At 44.8% G+C, this 22,843-nt stretch overlaps 2 protein-coding genes across 3 annotated transcripts in view; one reads left to right on the forward strand and one right to left on the reverse strand.

Moving 5' to 3' along the window:
- The first annotated feature begins 402 nt into the window (after nucleotides 1-402).
- On the forward strand, nucleotides 403-11,378 carry uhmk1 (U2AF homology motif (UHM) kinase 1). The gene is made up of 8 exons (XM_012834163.3): nucleotides 403-1,412; nucleotides 2,207-2,499; nucleotides 2,885-3,076; nucleotides 3,272-3,366; nucleotides 3,568-3,644; nucleotides 4,010-4,108; nucleotides 4,369-4,457; nucleotides 4,558-11,378. Exons 1-8 carry the CDS (start codon nucleotides 1,109-1,111, stop codon nucleotides 4,702-4,704), a joined length of 1,296 nt encoding a protein of 431 aa, XP_012689617.2. The 5' UTR covers nucleotides 403-1,108; the 3' UTR covers nucleotides 4,705-11,378.
- A 5,410-nt stretch (nucleotides 11,379-16,788) lies between these two features.
- nos1apa (nitric oxide synthase 1 (neuronal) adaptor protein a) overlaps nucleotides 16,789-22,843 on the reverse strand; it is a 95,855-nt gene continuing 89,800 nt past the window's right edge. For both annotated transcript variants that reach the window (XM_031575087.2, XM_031575088.2), the window contains exon 12: nucleotides 16,789-21,857. In XM_031575087.2, coding sequence (XP_031430947.1) covers nucleotides 21,218-21,857 — 640 coding nt within the window. In that variant the 3' untranslated portion in view covers nucleotides 16,789-21,217. The remainder of the gene's footprint in view (nucleotides 21,858-22,843) is intronic.

A 22,843-nucleotide genomic window follows, 5' to 3' on the forward strand; every position in this document is an offset into this window, starting at 1 on the left:
CTTTCTATCAGTAGAGTGTGGAGTGTGTCACAGTGTCTTCCCACTGGGCACAATGCAGTTGCTTTCATAAGATTAGCAAACTTTAAAATATTGCGGTGTAGCCAATGATAAAATGAATCACAGATAAACATGTCTTTATTAATATCTAAGATATGAACATATTCAACCTCACTTTTATTTAGACACAATCTTTTTTTTATTAGTAGAGTGAGGTGTGTGTTAAATCATCTTCCTGTTGAACACAATGCAATTTCGTTTAGTTTATCAATGTTCCCTGTTTTAAAACACTTGAGTTAGTTCTTTAAAAAAATACTTAGTTTTTGTTATCGTGGTTATGCAATTAACATATGTCATGTTTCTTAAATACTAAAGCTGATTAATTAATTTCGGGACAATTATGTCTAAATGTCTCCTAATTTGACTGTCGTTGCTTATATAATGCTTTTACTTTTAAAATGTTCTTATAAAATAACAATGTTTGACACAGTTGATTAACTGTATGTCTCTTACAAAGGAAAACAATCTGGTAAAAGCCAAAGTTAATGAGACCGGAAGTAGTTTTTAGTTAATTTACACAGATAACGTGATACTTCCGGTAAAATGGCGGGCTAAACAAACGCAAAGTCTACTCGATATCTAATCGAATAGTTTTAAAGAAGTATTATTTACAAGAAACAAAATGACAGAAACTGCACTGTGATTTGTACAGCTCTGTTATCTTTCAGGGACTGAACATATCGCATTTACCTCCAAGATGCATGGTACCTTGAGGTGGAATATCTCTGCCTACTAAAATTAGCCGGCGAACAGAGCTAACTTACCTATCGCTAGCAAGATTGTGTAGCCAGGATATCTAGTTAGCTCAAAGTGACTAGCTATCTTGTTAAAACTTGCGAGGTAAGGCTGACACAACAGAATGGCAGCCAAGACGATTTTGGCATGGGATGTCAGAAACGTCTAAAGCCGCCTAATGGGAATCCATCTTGTAAGAACTTGGAAGTTATAGGTCGCTGATCGGATTTCGTGGTCAGTAACTGTTCAAGCTAGCTATCAGGTGTTCTCGTCTTGGCCGTTTGTGTCGTAGTGATCAGGCAAGGATATTGACTTCATGGCTTGCAGTTCTGAGTCGAGTGGGAAATTGTCCTCGGATGTGAGTACATCAGCAATGATGGCACCTTCCCCTGCGACCGTAGATCAGACCATGACACCGGTGTTGTTTGAGATCTTTGGAGAAATGTGGAATGTGCAGGCCCGGCTCGGTCAGGGTGTCTCGGCCTCTGTTTATGGTGTGAGCTCTGGCCGATCCAGCACAGCGGCCGTCAAGGAGTTCCAGGCGGACGCACAGGGCGGGGATTACGGGTACCACAAAGAAAGATCCGTGCTTGAAGACATCCAGGGACATAAGAATATAGGTACGTTATGCCTGCCGTAATGGTGATTGCGATGATATCATCTTCGTCAACATTTAGGGCATTTTGAGGCTTGCTTCTGACCATTGGAATGCCTGTACCTTCTCTTGGTAAAGTTGCAGTGTCTAAAGCGTTATCCTTCAAGCAATATACTTAATCATAAAGGGTGTGATTAAAAAATAAATTACGAACTTTTATTCATAAAGGGTGCAGACTGTGTCAACCAGATGTGCCCTACGCCAGTAGCATAACTGCGTTAATCTTATTGAATGGCTTGTAACATGTAACACATTCTATTTGTACAATATGTTTACCAAATATACAGACACTTTCCTCTCTGTTATACTGGATTTCTCTAAAAAGGTCCATTGGCACAGACATTAAATGTTGTTTTCCATGGCAATGGCAGCAGGTTATCAGAGGGCATACCTCAAGTGATCAAATCGAGACAAGCTGTGATTTGCCCTCTTAATTCTGTAGATCGCATCAGGATAGCTGTGCCTGAAAACAATGTTCAGGTCTGTTGGTTAGGCTAATGCTGTTTTTCCCACTCCCGCAGGCAGGTGTGTTCATGCTGATTAACTACTATCTACTTCAAAGCAGTTTCCCTTGCTTAGCCATAACTTAGAAAATTCATGTACGCAATCCATGCATAGAGAACATAGCAGCAGCAAGCTCCTTTAGACATTTTAAAAGCGTGGTATTTCAAGGTCAACTGGGCATACATGTTAGAACTCAATCTGTTGCAGTTTAAGTTTTGAAATACTAATTCTTGTCTGCTGGGTTGTCCTCCACAGTGACCCTGTATGGGGTGTTCACCAATCACAGTGCGGTTGGCGTGGCAACGCGCTGCCTGCTGCTGGAGCTGCTGGATGTGAACGTGTCCGATCTGCTGGTGCGCGCCTCCAACCAGGGCCACTCCATGTGGATGATCCAGCACTGTGCCCGGGATGTGCTGGAGGCCTTGGCCTTCCTCCACCGCGAAGGCTACGTGCACGCCGACCTGAAGCCCCGCAACGTGCTGTGGAGCGCCGAGGACGAGTGCTTCAAACTCATCGACTTCGGTCTTAGCTACAAAGAGGGACATCAGGTGAGCTAGAGCGCCCGAGTTTTAGGCCATCAAAATGTTGCAGTGGCACTTAGGAGAGGCTGATATTATATGAATGCAGTGGTGCTGTAGTGCTTAAAACCGTAAATGTGCAGGCATACAATCATTTTGGAAGGGTATTTGACTGGAAGTCTGTCTCTCAAGAAGAGCTTAAACATGTTTATAATGTTCGGCCAACAGTTAGAGGACAGTTAGCAAGATCTGAATAGCTCAGTATGCTGCTTTTATAACACTCCTCCTGTGGAAGGTTTCATTTTCCAGGAGGGTCATTTTGTATTTGGCTGAAAAATGATTACAATGACTGATTTGGAGCATCATGTCAGTCTTTCTAGATGTCATCTTACACTGCTCTGTCCTTACCACACAGGACGTGAAGTACGTCCAGACCGATGGGTACCGGGCTCCCGAGGCAGAGCTGCAGAACTCCCTGGCCCAGGCGGGGCTGGAGGTGGACAGTGGCTGCACTGCCGCCATTGACCTGTGGAGCCTGGGGATCATCCTCCTGGAGCTGTACTCCGGCATCAAGCTGAAGGAGACCGTCCGATCTCAGGAATGGAAGGTCAGTGAAAGATGGGCGCCAGTGGTGCACGGGGTGACTGTCCACAACTCTGTGAAATTAGATTTTGAATTTGGCCTCAAGCCACACACTGATTTGTGAGTTATCCATAGAAGTTGCTCCAGAATGTATGGTTACACATTTCGAATTCTAATTTCGAAGTTCACTAATGAGTCAAATTGCTTTACGTCTTTGTAGGAGAACAACGCCGCGATAGTCGATCATATCTTCACCCGTAACAGTATGGCCTGCCCCGCCATCCCGGTGTATCACCTCAGAGACCTTATTAAGAGGTACGCTGTCAAAGTGGTAAGATGAGAAGGTCTTTGTGACCAATATATCTATGTCATGATCTAGACAGCTACTCATTGCATTGATGTGTCATGAAGGTAGAGTTATGACATGGTGAGATTTACTTACGCAGATGTTTTGGAGCCAGATATTGCTCTTGTGTTTTTTTTCCACTGTACGGATGTGTTATGTGGTCCCTCCAGCATGCTCCGCGTTGACCCCAAACTCCGAAGCACCGCAGACGCTGCCCTCATCAGCCCCTTCTTCAGCATTCCCTTCGGTTCGTTTGAAATACCACACACACACACAACATCACATCACATGGTGGCCAAGGTCCACAGAGTCCTCATTGAAATAGGATGGAATGTTTGCTTGAGAATCAAAATGCCATCACATAAACTTCTACTGTGGACAGCCATGATGGAATCTTATTTTAACCTGCTGTTCATTAAATATGGCCTCTTTTGATTGATTATTGTATCTGTTTGTAACACATTATTGTATAGTAATGTTTCATTTGAACATGGACATTTTTTTGTCTGAGAAGAAGTATTGAATGTTGCGTATTAAGGAGCAGGACCTAAATGAGAAGCTCTTGTGACTTTGGGAGTTTAGTGATGTAATGCTCACATGCTTTTACTGCAGCTCCTCACATCGAGGATTTGGTTCTGCTGCCCACTCCCGTCCTGAGGCTGCTCAATGTGATTGATGACAGTCACCTGTACAACGAGGATGAGTATGAAGGTGAGATCAACTCCTCCAGAGGGAAATATGATGAAGATGCATGACATCAGAAAGAAATCAACCCAACAAACCTTTAACACTGTTTAGTGAACAAGCAAATGTTCAGAGTTCATGCATTGATGTTGATTCAAATATTTTTACCCAAGGTGTTTGATTTTCATAAAAAATGTGTCATTATTTAAATATCTAGAATATTTCTATGTCAGTTTTCTGTACTGTAAGGCGTCATTGGAATACATTCAGTCTTGTGCTCTAATCAGACATCGTAGAAGACATGAAAGAGGAATGCCAGAAGTACGGGTCTGTTGTCTCACTGTTAATCCCGAAAGAAAACCCAGGCAAAGGCCAGGTAAGGCACAGCCTCTTTTTAAGCCATTCCAGAGACTTGGGGGGGGGGTTTAATGGGAATTGTGAGGATTGTGAATTCCTGGTTGTTTTTTGTTTCTCAGGTGTTTGTCGAATATGCAAATGCTGGAGACTCCAAAGAAGCCCAGAGGCTGCTGACCGGGAGGACGTTCGACGGCAAGTTCGTGGTGGCCACTTTCTACCCTCTGAGTGCCTACAAGAGAGGCTACCTGTACCAGACCGTGCAGTAAGGTCGCAGACACAATCTCTCCCCTGGATAAGCATAATCACATGGCCTTCACCCATACCATCTCAGCTGGGCCAATGGCCTCCCCATCACTACTCAAAGGCTGATTTCACCGGGGAGGGTCTAAACATTCTGCGCTGTCCCACAATGTGAAGTGAAACAACAGTGGCTTATAATTCTATGTGTAGCTACCGTGGATCTGTGGTTCTGAAATTGGCATACTCATCGTTAACATGGATGTGGTGTACAGACATCATGGTTTACAAGAAATACTTACTCCAAATATCAACCCACTTTTGCGTGTAGAGAAAATATAAAAAAGGCTTTGTTTTGGTTGTATATAGACCATGCATTCAGGTTGAAATAGCTTGCTTCGATGATTTCTGGTTAAAAACCACTAAATATGTTTTGTCTTTACACTGTATGGCCCAAAAATATGTAGGCTTGTGTTGCCTATGCTTTATTCAATTTATTGGCCAGGTGTTCAGGATGTGAATCTAAGTGAAGCAGGGGCCTACTTTGCACTGTGTTGTGTCAGTGGCATGGGCTCTCTGGCGATGAAGCCTACATGTGATGAGAGCCAATGGACAAAATCCCACTGCTATTCTATTCCGTACCAAGAGCACAAACTCTTATCATCCCAGCCTTTGGTAAACACAGTGATGTCAGGCGAAAGTAATGGTTGGTCGGGTTAGGTCATCATTGTTCAGGAAAGTGTGTCAAATTATGAGGGAGGCTCATTTCTATTCAAAAGCAACAATCGACACACGTAGAAATCCAAACTCGAAATATTTTGTTACCAAATAATTCCCCTCAAATAATTCCAAAGGTACCATTTCAAAACGGACCAAAATGGAATAATAATTTTTTCCCCCAAAGTGCTTTCTGTTACAAACTCAAACTATACCATTATTGTTACTTTGTGGTACATAATCGTCTTCTTTTTTTACATCTTATGAACCCAATGTATTCCTTTCAAATGTATTCCAAAAAAAGAGGGGTACTCAATTTCTCTTGTCAGCCATCATTTCATTATTGCTCAGCTCTTTGAGATGACTCCGTGAAATGTTACCTCAGTGTTTAATATTCCTGATCGTCGTCAGAGCATTTGCATGTAAACCATGATTATGTGTTCTTTCTGAATCAAATAATCAGTAAGGATGCAATTATGTTACACTATCACTGGTGAATACAAAGGGCTTGGTAGTCTTTTGCAGCATTAGGGTGAAGGTCAGAACGCTTGGCTTAGATACCATAGTTGTCACTTCCGATGACTAACTGCTTTCCGTTGTGTTCCAACATTTTCAGGGTTGTTGATTTCGTGTCCAAAAGTATGCACTGAAGTGCTATTAGGTAGTGACCACGTGTTGTGTGCGTTTACACTGTTCGACAGGCTGCATGACGCTACCCCCCTCATGCCCCTTGCTGCCCTTGATTTGAGTGAACACAGAGCTTTGTTGAAATGGTGTGTGTGTGTGTGTGTGTGTGTTTTACAAATGTGTTGCTCAGTCTAAACCACGTAGGCCTCTACACGTAGCAGTTATGACGTACCGTATGTTGATTTCGATGCCTTCTGGTGACACTAGGCCTGTGATGAACATAAACAATGTGTAGCCATAGCGATGGGTGATATGGGGGGGGGGGGGATATCTCTCTCTCTCTCTCTCTCTCTCTCTCTCTCTCTCTCTCTCTCTCTCTCTCTCTCTCTCGCTCTCGATTTACTCACGTTCTGCACTGACTCTAGTGGCCACTCTGCCGCTGGAGAGCCCTTAGCTTGTTCTGCGTGTGTTCTGGTGTGTTAATGGTGTGTGGCGTACTAATGATATGCAAAGGTAGCGGATCTCTAATTATCCATTACTGGAGAACAAACTGAACAATGGTGTTAAATCGAATTGTTTGCTGGAGGAGCTAATGATCAGAGCACATCCCCGTAAGCAAACGAATTAGTGCTCGTTGCGTAAGGGTCTACCGTATAATTTAGCTGTTTTCATCTGTGGAATATTTGGTTTAGCCCAGGGTACTTTATGAACATCTACTTTAGCTACACAACCAGTGTACATAGACAGACTGGTTGACGTACCGCGCCATTGTGAGTTGTGATACAGGATAGACCTGGGTCAAGTGTAGTATTAAGAGTCAGTATTTTCATTGTTTGAAGTATATATGAAAATGTGTTTCAGTACTTGTATGAGACCATATAACCTAACTGTGTAGGTGTGGGAATGTCAGATTTGCAGTGTTGCCTAGTGAGTGTTCATGTTGGATGGTTGTTAGGTGTAATGACTAATCAACTGACCTGCCTTTAATTTTCCGATTTTCCACCGTGGGACATTTCCTGGTACAGTATGCACAGTTGTAGAACAGAGGAAGTTCACAAACTTCAGAATAAAACACTATTGTCCTGACGTTATTGTTTAGCAAAGCTGCCACACACACTCAGAAACCGAGAGTGATGGATTTCTGTTTCAAAGTAATTGTTTCAAAGGAGTGCAGCTTGTTGACCCTTAGAAGAAGTGTTCACTCAAAGTGATATGTCCTTTTGGAGAACAGTCCCCTGGACGCCCATAGAAAAGAAAAGTGATACCTACCTGTCACTACCCTGTATTTACCTGCTTTAAAGTTACTTTGAAATTCCGGGGAAGAGAAGCATCAAAGCACCACACAAGGAAGTATAGATTGTGTTATTTCACAAAGGAGTTCGCTTTGCTCTCTAGTTCCCCTGCTTTGATCTTGCAGAAAATGCTAAACATAAACTCACACTGACAGCTCTCGCTGCAGAATCAACAAACAATCAGGGATTTCAGTTGGGCTTTGTTTACATCCCTTCTTTATTACTGCACTGACTTTCTTCAGGGGAAACTCGACTTTGAATGGAGGCTGGAGTGGTGGGGGTGAGCACCTTCTGAACAAGTGGCATCCCTCATTCTCATTAACTATTCCTTGTTCCTTGTTCGGTGGACTTTTAGCCGGAACGAGCGATGCAAAAAACCCCGGCATGTACGAGGAACTACGAGGGCAGGGCAAAGTGTGCTTATGTGGGAAGAATGCAGTAGTGTTTACACCGGAGCCGTAGAACTGGTTCCTCTGTGTTCTGTTCTGCTATGCGGTGGGGCAGAGCTGGTTCTCCCAGTGCTGCCCTACAGGCAGGCAGGCAGGCAGGCAGGCAGGGCAGGTGTATCCACACTGAATACAATTAGAAAGGAATGAATGGGGGGAAATGAAAGGCACGGCATGTGGCTCTACACAATGAAGGGTGCGTCCCTACTTGGAATGAGAGGTATGTGTGTAAGGCCCAAGCCCAATGTCCAGATCCACGGACTTTGAGGCGCGTTGTCACTAAATCCGTGAGTGCTTAGGGCTGGCCCACTGTCAAATTGTCAAGTGCACAAGGGCTCTCTCGCAGTCATTTTGAGCCCTTTATACACGTTCATAGCATTGCGATATGAAAAGATAAAATGGGAACTAAATTGACAACAATTTAAGATATACATATGATGTATTACACTCCTAGTTTATTTATCAACCATTTCTTTTCATTTTTGCTTAATGATGCTGTTTTGACAAAAAAAGAGTAATTGATTATTTGACAATTACCTCTCGTCCACCCTGTAAGGCAAGAGCCTGCAACACGTTCATGGCCATGAAGAATGTCAAAATGTAAAATAAAGTGTCACAAAACCACGTTTCGGCGTCCTCAAGGTAATGTGATGCAGCGTGCCACTCCATTCCTATTCATACCATTACCCTTGCAGCCCGCCACACTCCATCATCCACACACCAGCTGACATCAATTAAGTCTGTGAGGGTTCAGGTCTTAGGGCTTAGGGGGACATTGGGATTGGGCCTAAGTGTGTATGAAGGAGAGCCAAGACCTCTTTTTGCAATCAGGACACACCTTTGCTTGGACAATTGCGCCCCCTGTAGGCCATGCTATGTGCAGGTCCATTGGGCAACCGTCCAGATGTTCCTCTTCTGAGTCGACTAATCCCGTGAAGTGGCTTAAAAATGGTCCACTTGAGCAAACTGTGAATTGGAATAGAAATATTCACCATACCCGTCAACTGCTAATAAAAATAGGCAACAACCACTGTTAACACTGCACATTTCTGCAGTTCTCTGCTTCCAGCCCACACAAAGCAATACACCGGATGGAACGTTTTAAATCGATTCCTCTCAATTCCTCTCTGCTCAGTATGTTTTCTGCTTTGCCCGGAGGCATGTCTGATGTCTTCCTTTAGCCATGTTTTCCCTCAAGGTTGAAGAAGCACAAAACTCTGCTTTTAGTGCTCCACAGCACTGAGGCCCCAGCGATCTCAGCCCTGCTTAGTGCCCTGGGCTAGCTGGTAGTGGTGGTCTCATTCTTTCTTAGCTCTCTCTCTCTCTCTCTCTCTGTCTCTCGCTCTCCCTGGGCTGTGTTTATTCAGCAGTGCTCTATGGAATCTCCTTGATGATAAACCCACTGCCTTCACACAGTACCAAGATCTGAATTGGACTGTGTCCCAAACTAAGCTGCCCTCACTAACCTCTCAGATCTAGCCCTGAGGCTGTTGGCTCTGACCACCGCAGATTGTTCCTCCCTTTCCCTTCTACCAGATATGGTATTATTTATGGCAAGCCCTGGGTGAGTGTAGGTCCTGGAGCTATTGTATGATATGAAGCAGGCCTGTGACCTTTGGACGCGGGGCCCTTTGAAGTGTTGACTTGTTTCCCTCCATTCTGAATATTATCAGGGGGTGCCTAGCCTGTGCGTGTCCCACAGGAAAAAAAGTTGGGTGTGGACTCAACTGAACCCGCCTCTGCCGATATGCTGCTGGTCTGCAGACTTCACACGCTTTGGTCAGTGCTCAGACCAAGAGGCACTCGGTATGTTTTATCGCAAGAGAGTCTCTTTGATATCATAAAACACACATACGTACAGCTACGTTTTGAAATATAAGCACATACACATGTAAAACCACCATTGCTGGAAATTATAGCACTGACTTGGCGAGAGTTTTAAAGTGTTAGGGAGACTGTCTGCTGTATTAGCCAAACATTATTCTTTCCGGTGGAGATTATTATCAGAATGAGGTCTTGGCTGCGTTTGGAAGGACTGCAAATAAACAGAAACTGGGGTATGTCAGAGAGTCCTTAGAAACCCAATGTCCCTTATCTCTCCTGGCCTCTGTGGTCAGTCCTCATATCCACTCTCCCATGCCTCCGGATCTCATCAGAAGTGCCCTCCGAAGCCTCATGTCGCGCACACGTCCAGGAGCTGGATCCTGTCTGAATACCAAACCCTGCGAAACGGACTGGATGAAAAAGGAAGAACATCCTCATGAATAAAACTGGGGCGTATAATTTGTATGAAAATGAGATGTCTGGCGTAGACCTTCGTCTCGACGGAAGGACTTCCATGCCTAGTAATGTGAACCGCGGGGCAGCTCCACAATGAATACTCACAGATCTTAAAGAGAGGAACACCGCACTTAGCCCCATCTTAAAATACAGTTCCACAACCCTAACCATAATGGCTGTAGTAGTTCCTCAGTTCCTTCCCTCACCTGCTAATGTAGGCTCCTTGTTCACACAGAGGAGCTGATCCTGAGCAGTCAGACAGTGGAATAGGTTTCTCCCTCTGGGGGGGGGGGGGGGGGTTTCTTCCCGCTCACCCAGGAATCGACGGGGAGTTGGGTGTCAGCGGTGGTGGAGAGGCTCATCTGAGAACTGGGACTTGATTGCTGTATGTGCCAGGTGAGAGTAGCTGTGGCTGTAGCAATCAGACTGCGAGGGTTTCTTCTTGAGTGTGTGTGTGTGTGTGTGTGCCTGGGGGTGATGAGATGATGTGCGTTTCATGTGGAATGGCTGCTGATGGCTAGCTGCCAGCGTGTAATGGAGGTGGTTTTGCATTAGCGTGGCCCACGCCATGTTGAGGGCTCTGAAAGCCACTCCATCTCATCCTATTAGGTACCTTTCTTTCACTCCTCTCTCTCTCTCTCTCTTTTTTTGTTATTCATTTTTGTGTTGAGCTAAGAGCACAGACCATCGCACTGAACCTAGGGGCAATATTCACAAGTGTCTGTTTCTGTGAAATTCGTTTCAGCAAAAGACTAATGTATGGTCGCAAGTATTGACATGTGATGCTTTTCTAAAAGTGATGTTCCGCTGTTACATATATATCAAAGACAATCACGATTCTTCCCATCGTCTTTTCTTTTTGACAATAACGAATCCCCGTTTTTGACAGTGCACTTAAAAATGATGAAAGGTGTTTTTAGAGGCATGGCTTATTTGTGGTTCCTGTGCTTGAGGAAAGCGAAAGATAAAAGTAAAGTGAAAGATGTGTGTTTGACGCAGAATCTGTTTGTTCTTGCTCAGTCGAGTCCAAGACTCACGTCACCCTGCTTCACACTCAGTGCCCCTAGAAAGCCTCTTCCTACGATAAACGATAACGTGACTTCGTCTGGATGGGAATTAACTGAGGACAAAAAATGCATATGTAAAATGGGTAAAGCTGTTCAATGGTAAACAATGGAATGTGGAATGTGCAAACTTGAATGTAAAGATGATCTCAAGGTTGGGTTGGATGGAGATACTTTTGGCACATTGAGAGTGAGTTGAGCAAGTTGAGACGATGATCTTTCTCTTGAATGAGTGTGGTGTTGGTTGCATATCGCACAATAAACTATCAACATCTAATTTCCTGTTACCTTGTCTTTCTTTATCCAGACCTTATGAATGTACTTGTGTACTTGCTTGTATTTTGTTCAAAGGCATGTTTGGGTTATCTATTAGATCTATGTTCAGACACACCGTAATCAGTAACTCTTCATGACCGACCTGCATGAAACAAGTTTAACCGTCACGGTAAATCAAGTTTAACCGTCACGGTAGTTTGTATAGTTAAATACCAAAAAGTGCATATGGCTTGGTCCACCCATAGGGGGCAGCAGTAACACATGTACTTTTTAAAAAAAGTGTACTTTAAGTTTCCTTGACAAGGCTGGCACAGTTTCTGTAGACATGCCAAGCCAAGTTAATGTTCTAAGAACAGTTATTTTCAGACATATTCCAAATCCAGTCTTGTAATGGGGTGCAACAGGGCCTGTAAAAACCAAAACAAAAATAAAGCAAACTGACTGACCCCTAAATAGAATCATAGCATGTGGCAATGAAGACCAAATAAGGTGCTGTCAGGTAATGTCTTAACTGTGATGAACTGTGAGTTGCGCTTCCTCTGGCTTGGGCGCTATAAACGATGAACCCAACACTTTTAGGGTCTTGTATACTCCGTCAAATTTGTATAAACCTTGAATTTGTATATACCTTGTATTTTAAACTTTGTTATTGATATGACCAGTTTACCTTAGTTTAAGCCCAACTCTCATATCCCCTGTGGTGGTTTTCTGTGGAGGGCACGTCTGCCATTTTATTTCCTGCAGCGATACTCACGTCATTCACTCCCTCCACTGGAGCTCCTGTCTGTAGCTCTGACTTCCTGTGTTTCCCTGTGCCTCCACATCCGTGCCAGTTTATGGGCACTGCAGTTTACTGCCTGCCATATAAAAGGGCCCTTGTGCAATCAAAAGGCCTTGTGTGTGTGCACACAGACAGACGGCCACAATACGTGTGGCCGGTGCTGAGTACCAGACAAAAGAGAAGGCCGTATCCTGGAGCAGTGCTCATTGAGTTAGGGGGCACTCTTAAAAGTGCCTGCTCAAGCGTGACAAGAAAAAGGTGCTAATTATTGATGTCAAAGAATGGGGATTTTTGTAAGTCCTACACCTGGCAACCTTCCTCTATTTGTGTGCTCATTCTTTTACTCCCCCCGCCCCCCCCCCCCCCCCCCCCCCTCCCCTCTCCTCTCCCCTCTCTTTCTGAGTGAGACTGCACCGGCCTGTCTCGGATCGCTCCTATACGCGAGGTGAGACCGGAGAGGATTGCTCTGAATCCAGGAGCGTCTGGATTCTGTAATGTCGAAAGACTGTGATGGCAGAATGCCGGATCTCCTGCTTCCAGACTCCACACCTCCGCACGGAGCGAGTTTGTGAAATTCTGGCACGGTCGAACTCTAGTGTAGTGCCATCTCTCTGCCCTGGGGTGGGGTGGACAGACACAGACTGATAGATTTGGAGGGGAGTGGGGGAGGGGATCTTGTACTCACCACACATTCCAAAACCAGCCTGTCTCTCCATCTCTCTCACACACACACACACACACACACACACACACACACACACACACACACACACACACACTCTCTCAGAGAGACGCATGCAACTGACCCTGCGGTGTGTGTGTAGATGGTGTGAACATCCTATATCAGAACTGATTGCCAGAGGGACGCTGCTCAGAACTGGCTGCCAAGAGCAGATGTTTAGTGCAGTACCAGTGGAGCCTTGTGTGGGCAGTACCAGTGGAGCCTAGTGTGGGCAGTAATCGGTGGGCATCATTCAGATTGGGCCCAGAGAGAAGTGCCCAGTGTCTGGATCAGCATTGGTTAATTCCCCTTCAGTATAGCCAATGACGTATCGTTCAGAAAACTTTTCAAAATTGATATTTTTCATTAGAATCATAATTACAAAACCATTTGAAATTCAGGTCATGAATTTAAATCATATTCAGGCACATTTTTATTTGATAATTAAAACATGGCTCACCGAAAGGTAATTCCCTAGATTGCCTTAATTTACCCGAGGATAACCCTGATTACCCTCAACATGGGTTTGCAGTATGAGTCCTCTGTATACTTGTATACTTTTCAAGCTACACTATACTGTTACACTTCTACGCTTCGCCACACACATACTCCATATTGTTTGGGGGGGTAAGTCTGCGTTTTGGGAACAGGGAACATGTCTTAAAGCGTGGCATTTTCACTCTGCCCCACATCAAAAGCCAGGTGAAAATGGAGCCGGGGCTCGCTCACTCACTCCCGGGGGTTACCGGGGGCCAACACACAGGAGACACACGGCATCACCAGCTCTCCCCGCCCCGCGCCGGCGGCACACAACCTCTCTCAGCCACGGTCACAAAGCCCCTCAGAGAAAGGCTAATGAAAGAGCCAAGACCTCGTGGTCAGGACAAAAACTCGACCAGCATTAAAATGAGCCATTAACATAAACGCAACACAATTCACGTTAAGGTTATTCACTTAGAGGACGACATCCTACTGAGTTAGGGTTATTACTGCCCCAGTGGTTTTTGCTCTTTCTGGCAAATTTCTATGAGCTCATGGGGGCCTTAATGGATGTGTGCATCTGTACTCCCTCACACTCGCCCTATCTGATCGATCAGGCCGATAGAATATGGCTTATTTTCTCAGCTGCAGCCAACTCATCTGTTCTCATGGTGACAGGGGTCCCACTGATGGGAATCTGTGCGAAACACTAGGAGTTGATTATAGATGTGAGCAGTGAGAAAAGACCAGCCATAACGGCAAGTCAGGTGACTCTTAATGTTTTAAAGAAAGCGAGTTGAGACAGAAACGTTCCTTTTTGTTCAGTCTCTGTGTCACTCCGTTGTGCAAGAGGTAGGATGTGTACAAATCATCCAGGGTTAATGAACTGTATGGCTTCTCTGAGCCTTATCATTGCATCACACCACCGGGTGTGAGTCAGAGATGTACAGTATATCTCTCTCAGTTCCTCTCCTCATGATTTAATTTCTTCATTTAAGAGACCTACCATCTACCCAGCCTGTCAGCCCTTGCAATCTTCGCCTGGACTGGCCCCATCCCCCCCCCCAACATACACAGCACTGCAATATCAGGCTTATCAGACTATGGAATCCCATGGAGCAAGCATGTGCATGTGAAAGTAAACTGCTTGTTTTAGTAACTGACAGGCTCGTAAATGTTGTTATAAGGGCGTGACAACATGGAAAGGATCCCCTACCGAGATACACCCGTGTCTGTTTACCTCAATAACTGTAAAGAAACTGTAGAAAATGACTGTTTGCACAGTGTATCTCTTTTCTTCCAATCTCTGACGTAGCATCCCATTCAGTAGTCGATTGGTCTCCCACGTGGTGCTGGAGTGGGCACTCAAAAGAGAGTACCTCCCTTCGATAATCGACAGCGGGCACTGAATGGGGTGCCTGTAGTTGAGTCCTGTCTACGCGTGTAGGCTCCTCTGTCTCAGCAGTATGTGAGTGTGTGTGTGTGTGTGGATGGATGATGCCGCCGCCGCTGCTCCAGTTATTCGGAGAGCAGCCCACAGGGCTTTTCTGGAACACAAACACCGGTGCGGTGGTTAACCGCAGACGGAGGCTGGAGTGCTGGAATGGAAAGCCTGTCCCGTTCAGTGCATATTCATGGCTCTCTGGGTGGTGCCTGATGGCGAGGAACCCAATTATGCAGGGCCGATCCGCAGAACCGGGCTGTGAATTATGAATGTGTCCACAATGTTTCCTTCTCACACACACACACACACACACACACACACACACACACACACCACTGTGCGGGGCTGCAGTAAATCCACAGAACTCCAGGATTGTTGGAAGGCTCTTGGACGAAGATGCAGAGATAGCGGGAGATCATTTGCACACACACCGCAGGGAGAGCGTGCTGCTCAAATGCATGGGTTGTGGTTATCTGCTAGGCATCGACATGGAAAGGTTATCACAGACACTACGACAAAATGCAAGATGGAGCTGACGTGCCAGGTGACATTTAAACCCTACAAAATCACGTGCCTGGACAGTGTAACAACGTGCGCAGAGATGACTTCAAACAACTAGTCTCGAATAATTCTTGTTTCACATGGTGCTTTTTAACTTGCAGTTTGCCAGCCGGGCCTTGACAATGTAGGAAATTGACCCCCCCTATGAAACACAAACCTATTTTGCATGCAGTGAATGTGATTAAATGACTAAATGTGTTGTTTTTGCCCAGAAAGTGGTGTTGAAGGTGGGGAATGGGAACTGTGTTTTGAACAGCCAGGCCCAGCACTACAGCTACATTAGTGAGTGGAAGACGATGGGGAGAAGCTGATGCGACTTTTCAAGGACAGAGATCATACCGATGATGACAGATTATCAATATAGAAATTAAATATAGATCACACATCCGCCTCCAGAGCCCAGATGAATTCAACTCGATTACCATCTCACAGGTCATTAAATGTCACACTGACGTCTGAATCATTCCCGTCTTAGACCCCAGTGTGTAATATGAGTTTTCACCAGCTCCAGCCTACTTTTATTACTAATATGACAGTGACAAATATGACACGCATGTCCCTCTGACATCCAAGTTTCTTCTGAGTTTCAGATGAGAATGACCTCATTGGGTGAAAGCAGCCCATATGCAAAGTGTGTTAAAGCCTTAATGCCAAGCTTCCCAGCACATCTATAATTCAAAGAGAGGGAGAGTATAGGGAGAGAGATTATGGGAGGGCAAGGTGTCCTGAAACTTGCTTCCTCTCCGCTACGCTGAAACTTTTCCTACTTGATCTTCCCTCTTTGCATAAAGTATGGTTACAAGGCTGAGAGATGATTCCCAGAATACAACATAGATTCACATGAAATGGTACTGGAGATAGAGATCATACTGATTTCCATCTGAAGGTAAGTTAAATGTGGATGTATTAGACGGATATGTGATCCTAAATCTGAACGTGTTTTTGGTTTGGACTGTTCACAAGCGTGTGCGCTTTCGAACGCTGCACTGATCTGCTTGAAATGAAGTCAACGCAATTAACGTGAACAACTGCCTCACAGCAAGCAAATGAGCCCTAATTGATCCGTAATTCAAAACGAGAGGCAGAGCAAACATGGAGGCATGAGTTTCTGCTTAATTGTGACAATTTTACCAGTTATGTCTTTGTAAAAAAAAAAGGAAATATGACAGTTCTGATTTGAGTAAATAAAGATACAAATGGCAGCAAGCCCACACTCACACACAATTGAGTTCTTGGAGACACATCAATTCACACCCATACTCTCTGAAATGAGAACTCTCAAAAAAGTCACGCCAACAATTCCTCTTCCCAACTGGTTGTACATGACACTGGCATTACTTTTAATACGCTCCATCCTGAGAGATCCCCCTGACAAGACCAAGCTGCTGACATTGCTTTTTCCATGAAATGAAACATGAACAGGCTTTTCAAAATTGTCATGTTGCCTTTATTAAACCACAGTTTCCCTTGTACAGATGCTTTTACAGTACGAGTTGAACCATCCACTTACATCTCGACAACAGCCCATTTGTGTGCCCGTCTTCACAATGGCATCCCCCATCCATCCATATCCTGACTGATTTGAAACAAATGATGAAAACAATGCACTGAAAAAAAAAAAAATGGCTTGTGCATCAAATACATAGACGGAGTTACTGTTGGATCATAAAACCTCTCAATCTCTCCTGCAACAGCACAGAGCTGTTTAAGGTGTGTCCTCCCCCGGTTACAGGGAAAGTGAATACGCCATGATACAGGAGGGGAAAGAACAAAAGAAAAGGAACATACAGAGTGTCATCACAACAACAACACACTTCATCTTCACAGAGAAATATTAAGGGACAGACAAATGATTGAAATCTACAGAAAAAAAAGAGGGTTCCCTTCAAATTCTAAGTTTGAAATTCAGTGATGCAAATTTCTGTCTGGAGAAGATGTATTCAGCTGTATGCAGAGGGAGATGGGAGAAAATGCTAATGCAAGTTGACATTGAGGCATGTTTGTGTAGGAGCACATCATAATACAAAGAGAGCTCACATCCATCTTCAGCAGTCTGGCAACAGTGCCTGTGCATTGCACTCTATTCTTTTTGCTCTTGAAATGGATGACCCCACTCAGCGAACTGTGTTCAGTGCAAACACGCACAAAAAAAAAAGCAGACATTTTCTGCTGGGAAAATGCCTGCAACGGGTACAAATACCCAAGTCTTGTTTGTTGTGACGGAGGAGGCTGACACCCAACGCCACAAGCTGTCAGTCCTCTGCAGATCTCGCAGATTCTACGGAGAGACCTGAGCGCCCATCCAAATAAGCGCCGGCTAAACAGGAAGCATCTCTGGCACTGATCAGTGAGACTAGTTTCCATGGTTATTTGTGAGGGGAGGAGGAAGGGGGGGGGAGTAATGAAAACACAGGATATGCCAGAAATAGACAGGGAAAGAAACAAGTCATTGAAGAGACCAGAACTGAAGATCCATTAGAGTAGTATACATTTCCCCACAACACTAAAATCCAATCAATTTTTTCCTCCAAATCAATTGTCAGCAAGGTCTACTCGTCATAGTTTGTCTGTCTTGACAACAAAGACTGTGTGTCTTCCTAAGAACAGATAATATCTGTCTCACTTTCCTCAAACTGGCTCTGTTCACACTTGTAATCTCAAACATTTTCCTCACACCAACTTTATCAGACTTCATCACGTGGCTTGACAGACATTCCAGTCTTTCCGTGGAAGCAGCAATTATTCAAAACCCGCACAACTCAGCCGAATGAACCGCTGAGAAACATTCAGCCAGCCAAAAAAACCCCTCTGGGTTTCCATACCAACTTACAGTAAGGAGCATATTCCATTTCTGCCATCTCTACAATTTTCCAGTTTTTTCTGCTCGAGATCCTGCCTTGACTGACTGACTGCACAAACTGGCCAGAGAATCTCATCTCATGAGGAGAGCATCTGTGAGGTTCGCCCACATCTTTCATACCTCACATCAGCCCAAGAAGCGAGCTGGAACTTTAAAATATAGATGCCAAATGTGATAAAAACATCTTCGTATTCAGGTAAAATAGACACCATGCATGAAGTATTTACAGTGACTCCATTACTGAGACATTCCTCCTCCACAGTAGAAGCTTCGCCAGCATGAAGATGTACAATAGATTACAATGGCATCCTAACATCTGCATACTTTTTTTCCCCCTCAACACAATTCTTGTCTGCACATTTTTTGAATTTCTGTTTTCTAAAGTAAATCATTTCTCACATTTCCTCTTGACAGTTGAAAGGCACACAGAGGGTTGTTATGACGAGTGTGGGAGGGCGACCTATTAACAGTTCACTAAGGAATAGAAACATGTTATCCATTACCTTTCTAAAATGAATATAGTTTCATGATAGAAAGGCCACACAGACAAATGCGGCATTATGGTAGTCCAACCTCCCTCCACAACACGATGGCAGTGTATAGCTCAGCTCAAGGGAAAATCGAGACAAACACTGACTGTGTTTCAAAGCCTTCACGAGTACGTCACAGCTCCTCAACTAATTTCCTTCCTTCATTGAACCATGGCATTGAAATTCATTAGACCATACATAATTAACAATTAACAAGTCATTACACCATAACAATAGCATATGAAATCAATCATAATAAGAAAACTACAGTCTAATCTAAAATTCTTGTGATGTGTCTTTAAAAAGTACTAAAATATATCTGTGTTTTGATAGGATGAATATTAAACCCTTCCCCCAAATATACATAGTAATATTTCTTTTCAAAGGCATCATAAAGGCATTCAGTAAAAAGTATTTTACTTCACATCCAATGCCAACAGAGTGGTCATTCATAATGCACTAATACATCTCTTTTAAAAATATACTTCATCAGATCTCTCAGCCTCCCACTAGTGATCCCCTCAAAGTAATGATGAAGGGATCCATTATACTCCAACACACGGACCAAATCAATTACACAACATCATAAAAACAGGCTGTTTACAGAATTCATTACTTGATTATTGCTTTTCATAGTTAGGAATTAGTATTAATAAAGTCTATGTCACCCAAGTGGTTATTAAAATATAAATCTGAATATATGAAAATGTTCATTCTCACATTCCATGTTCCACATTCTCAGTCTTGGTATCTGATTATTTTATGCACCATTAGGTCATTTCGATTATTCCTTCATCTCAGCTGGACCAACAGAACGGTGCAGAATTAGACGTCATTATCGGAGCAGTGTGCAACCACAGTAAAAAGCCTAGCTAGGACTAAGATACTTACAGCAAGTCTAAGGGCTGCCTTTTCTTGAGCAGTCATTTCACAAGTGGTTATCCGCTTCAAGTAGTGTTTAGACTTTGAGCTCATGGTGTTTAGTGTATACGTTAACCGCTCTTTAAACATACTGGAGCACAGCGACAGCTCGAAGCACTGGTGTTGTTTCTAAGGAGAAGAATTAGAACTGAAGACTGAGGCATCAGAACAGCACAGCAAAGTCAAATGAGTAGAGGAGACTTTGCACAAACAACAGGATAGTTAGAACATTCCGGGGATTTTTCGGAGGCCGTGCTCATACCTTTGCGCTGACAGACACCTTGTTAAGACCGCTCCAAGGAGCTGGGTCGACCTTGCCGTGACAAACAGACTGCGCCTGTGCGACCCTGTGTCGTACGCACTGGGTGACTCTAAAGGGAGTGGCCGCGCTGAACACTTATATTCATGTTCAAAGGGCAGGACAGCGCAGCGGAAAATAAAATGCCGGTGCACCTAATTGAGTCAGAGGGGCCGATTTCAATTGGCTCCGTAAATCTCCACAGAAGCCAAAGTGGTGTGTTAATACCCCACTTCATCACCTGAAGCTCCGGTCATTGCTCAGTCATTAGAGACGTATGGAGGCATATGCATTGCCATCATTAACAGGCTGATGGAATGGTGTCTGTGTCCCTGAACCTCAAAGACAAAGACCCCTTTCTGTGCGTGCAGCACTTGCATTTTTCTCATTCTCGGAGCTGCTGGGTGAAGAGTCGCATCAGTGGTCCGTGTCCTTGGGGTCCATTAGGAACGCTCAGAGATATGGGTTTATATTAAAGCAACAGCCATGGCAGTTTTGATCCCAGTTTAGTGTTCAGTGACTGCATATCTACTATAAAGCAGGGCTGTTCTGTTGTTAAAAGGAGTTCTGAAATCAGAGGTAAATATGTGTCTATGGTCAAAGGAAGACCATCAGGCATGACTGACGGTATCAAAATGACTAAACATAAAAAAGAAATCAACACTTAGGTATTAAAATATTTTACAACAGTGAAACAGTTTTAACTTTGGTTTGGCTGTCAGTTAAGATAAACAATTTTTCATTTTTTTTTTTTTAAAAGCCTATTTTCTGATTTAAAAAGTACTAAGGACATTTACACAAATTTGTGTTGTTATACATCGTCTTACATTAATACAGTCCATCACGACTACAACGTTTGCTCTAAACCTCATTGGAAAGAATATTTTCAAGACGTAGGCATCCTAACGTTAGGGTGCCACTGTTTGCCACTTTGGTACGGCCCCCTCAGAAAGTCCTCATCTCCCTGAACAGAGACCTGCTGCTTCAGTGACATTTACAGTGAAGTGTATAAATGCCAAGCGCAACCCTCCTCCACACCTAGGTCAACCACAAATCCCCAATACATCAGGTTCAAACAGCTTAAATATGGTATTTTAAAATGTCGCGGGCACACTAGTTGAGCGCTAAAACAGATTTAGCATTATGTGGTCTCAGCATGTTCGGGGTTAGATGACTGACACCGTAGTACCCCTGCCCAAGGTGAGCCAGAGGTAAGAGGGGTGTGTGTATGTGTGTGTGTGTGGCTACTCGAAAGAGAGCAGGTCGGGGTGCGGCTCCTCGTTCTCCGCGCCGGGCGACCGCTTCTGCGGCGTGCCGTAGTCGAGGGAGCCGTTCTCCAGCAACTCGTCCCCGACGCTGATCCTGTAGTTGTCCTTCCCGGGACAGGGCGTGGAGGCCAGGCGCACCTCGGGGCCCAGCAGCTTCTGCTTGGACTCCAGGGTGTCCTTGTGGATGAGGTCGGGGATGGAGCGCAGGATCTGGGACTGATCCTCCTCTCCGTCCCCCGCTTTCTTGACCTCCATGATCCCTTCTTCTACCTCCAGCGCATCCAGGTTAGTGATCCCGCCGGCGTTTCGATCCTCTCTCTCCTCCGCATGGCGCTGCTCTCCACATTTCATCTCCACATCCAGGGACGTGTCCAGATCGCTCTCCGAGTCTTCCCCGGGGTCTCCCGCTATCCGCAGGGATCCCTCCTTCCCTCTGCCGATGAGGGGAGCCTTGTCCGGGGAGGACAGGAATGAGGAGTCGGAGGCCTCGGGGGAGGCCACCACGGGGTCGGAGGAGATCATCATGTCCTGAGTGGTCTTGAGGGCCCGCGGCACGCGCTTCTTCCCCGTAGGGGGTGGAGGGTCCAACCGAGGAAAGCCATCAAAGGAAGCGCGACTGCAAGAGAGAGAGATAGAGAGAGAGAGAGAGAGAGAGAAAGAAAAAGAGAGAGAGAGGGGTGGGGGGGGGGGACACTTTTAATATATACACTTGACCATCAGCAACTTCAGCAAAGTTTTTGAGGCAAGCATGTTGTTAATGATTGGTGAAGTTGTTTTGAATCAGATGTACAGACAGTAGCTGAGGAACTGGAGGAATCAAATATGAATCTTGACTCAAGGGCATCCACACTAGAATATTGTAGCACATCTCTGTAACTCACACTGGACGAGCCACACTGCCAGATTAACTTGACTCATGTCAAAGAGCCCGTGCATCGTCATCAATCATGCACGCACAAGAGAGCCGTCTATGGCGTGTGATAAGAAATACAAACCTAAAGATGCCGTCACAGCAACAAACCAGAGGGGAAAAAATGCTCCGATACATCATCCTTCCTCCACTTTAATACAGGAAATGCATCAGGCAATCTCTCCTCAAATATCTGGGGCGGAGATTTAATGGGATCTATTTATTTAGCGGTGGAATCTAAAAGTGCGGCGGGGAAGACGGAACGAGTGAGCGCGATGACATGAGAGGATGAGAAGGAGATGGGGAGTGCGGTGGAATTGATTGGGCTGTTCAGTGAGGTCAGTGGGGACCTGTGCTGTATAATAAGTGGTGTCACAGACAGCTGGGGCTGCTCGCATGTTCCATCACCTTCAGAGCTGAAGGAGAAAGAGGACGAGCTGATGGCCCCAGATGTGAGTGCACTTCAGATGCTGCTCAGAGCGCACGGGCATGCCTATGGGAGATGACAGACAGGAGGTCTCAGACACTGGAGGTCTCTGTGACCTCCTGGAAACTCTAACCCGAACACCAGGGTTGCCAGGAAGAGGTTAATTAACTGCAGTGCCACTTCACTAAATGAAGGTGATTATTTTAGAGTGCTTATGTACCTTTGTCAGTATGTATGAAAGCCTGTGAAGACTTGAAAGATAGAC

The sequence above is a fragment of the Clupea harengus genome, chromosome 10 (genome assembly GCF_900700415.2).
Source record: "Clupea harengus chromosome 10, Ch_v2.0.2, whole genome shotgun sequence".
Lineage (NCBI taxonomy): Eukaryota > Metazoa > Chordata > Actinopteri > Clupeiformes > Clupeidae > Clupea > Clupea harengus.

Excerpts from the sequence above, each read along its gene's own strand:
- uhmk1 (XM_012834163.3), top strand. The coding sequence starts at position 1,109 with ATGGCTTGCAGTTCTGAGTCGAGTGGGAAATTGTCCTCGGATGTGAGT. Across the intron at positions 3,077-3,271 it reads TCCGATCTCAGGAATGGAAG|GAGAACAACGCCGCGATAGT; the intron begins GTCAGTGAAAGA and ends ACGTCTTTGTAG. Across the intron at positions 4,109-4,368 it reads CAACGAGGATGAGTATGAAG|ACATCGTAGAAGACATGAAA; the intron begins GTGAGATCAACT and ends TGCTCTAATCAG.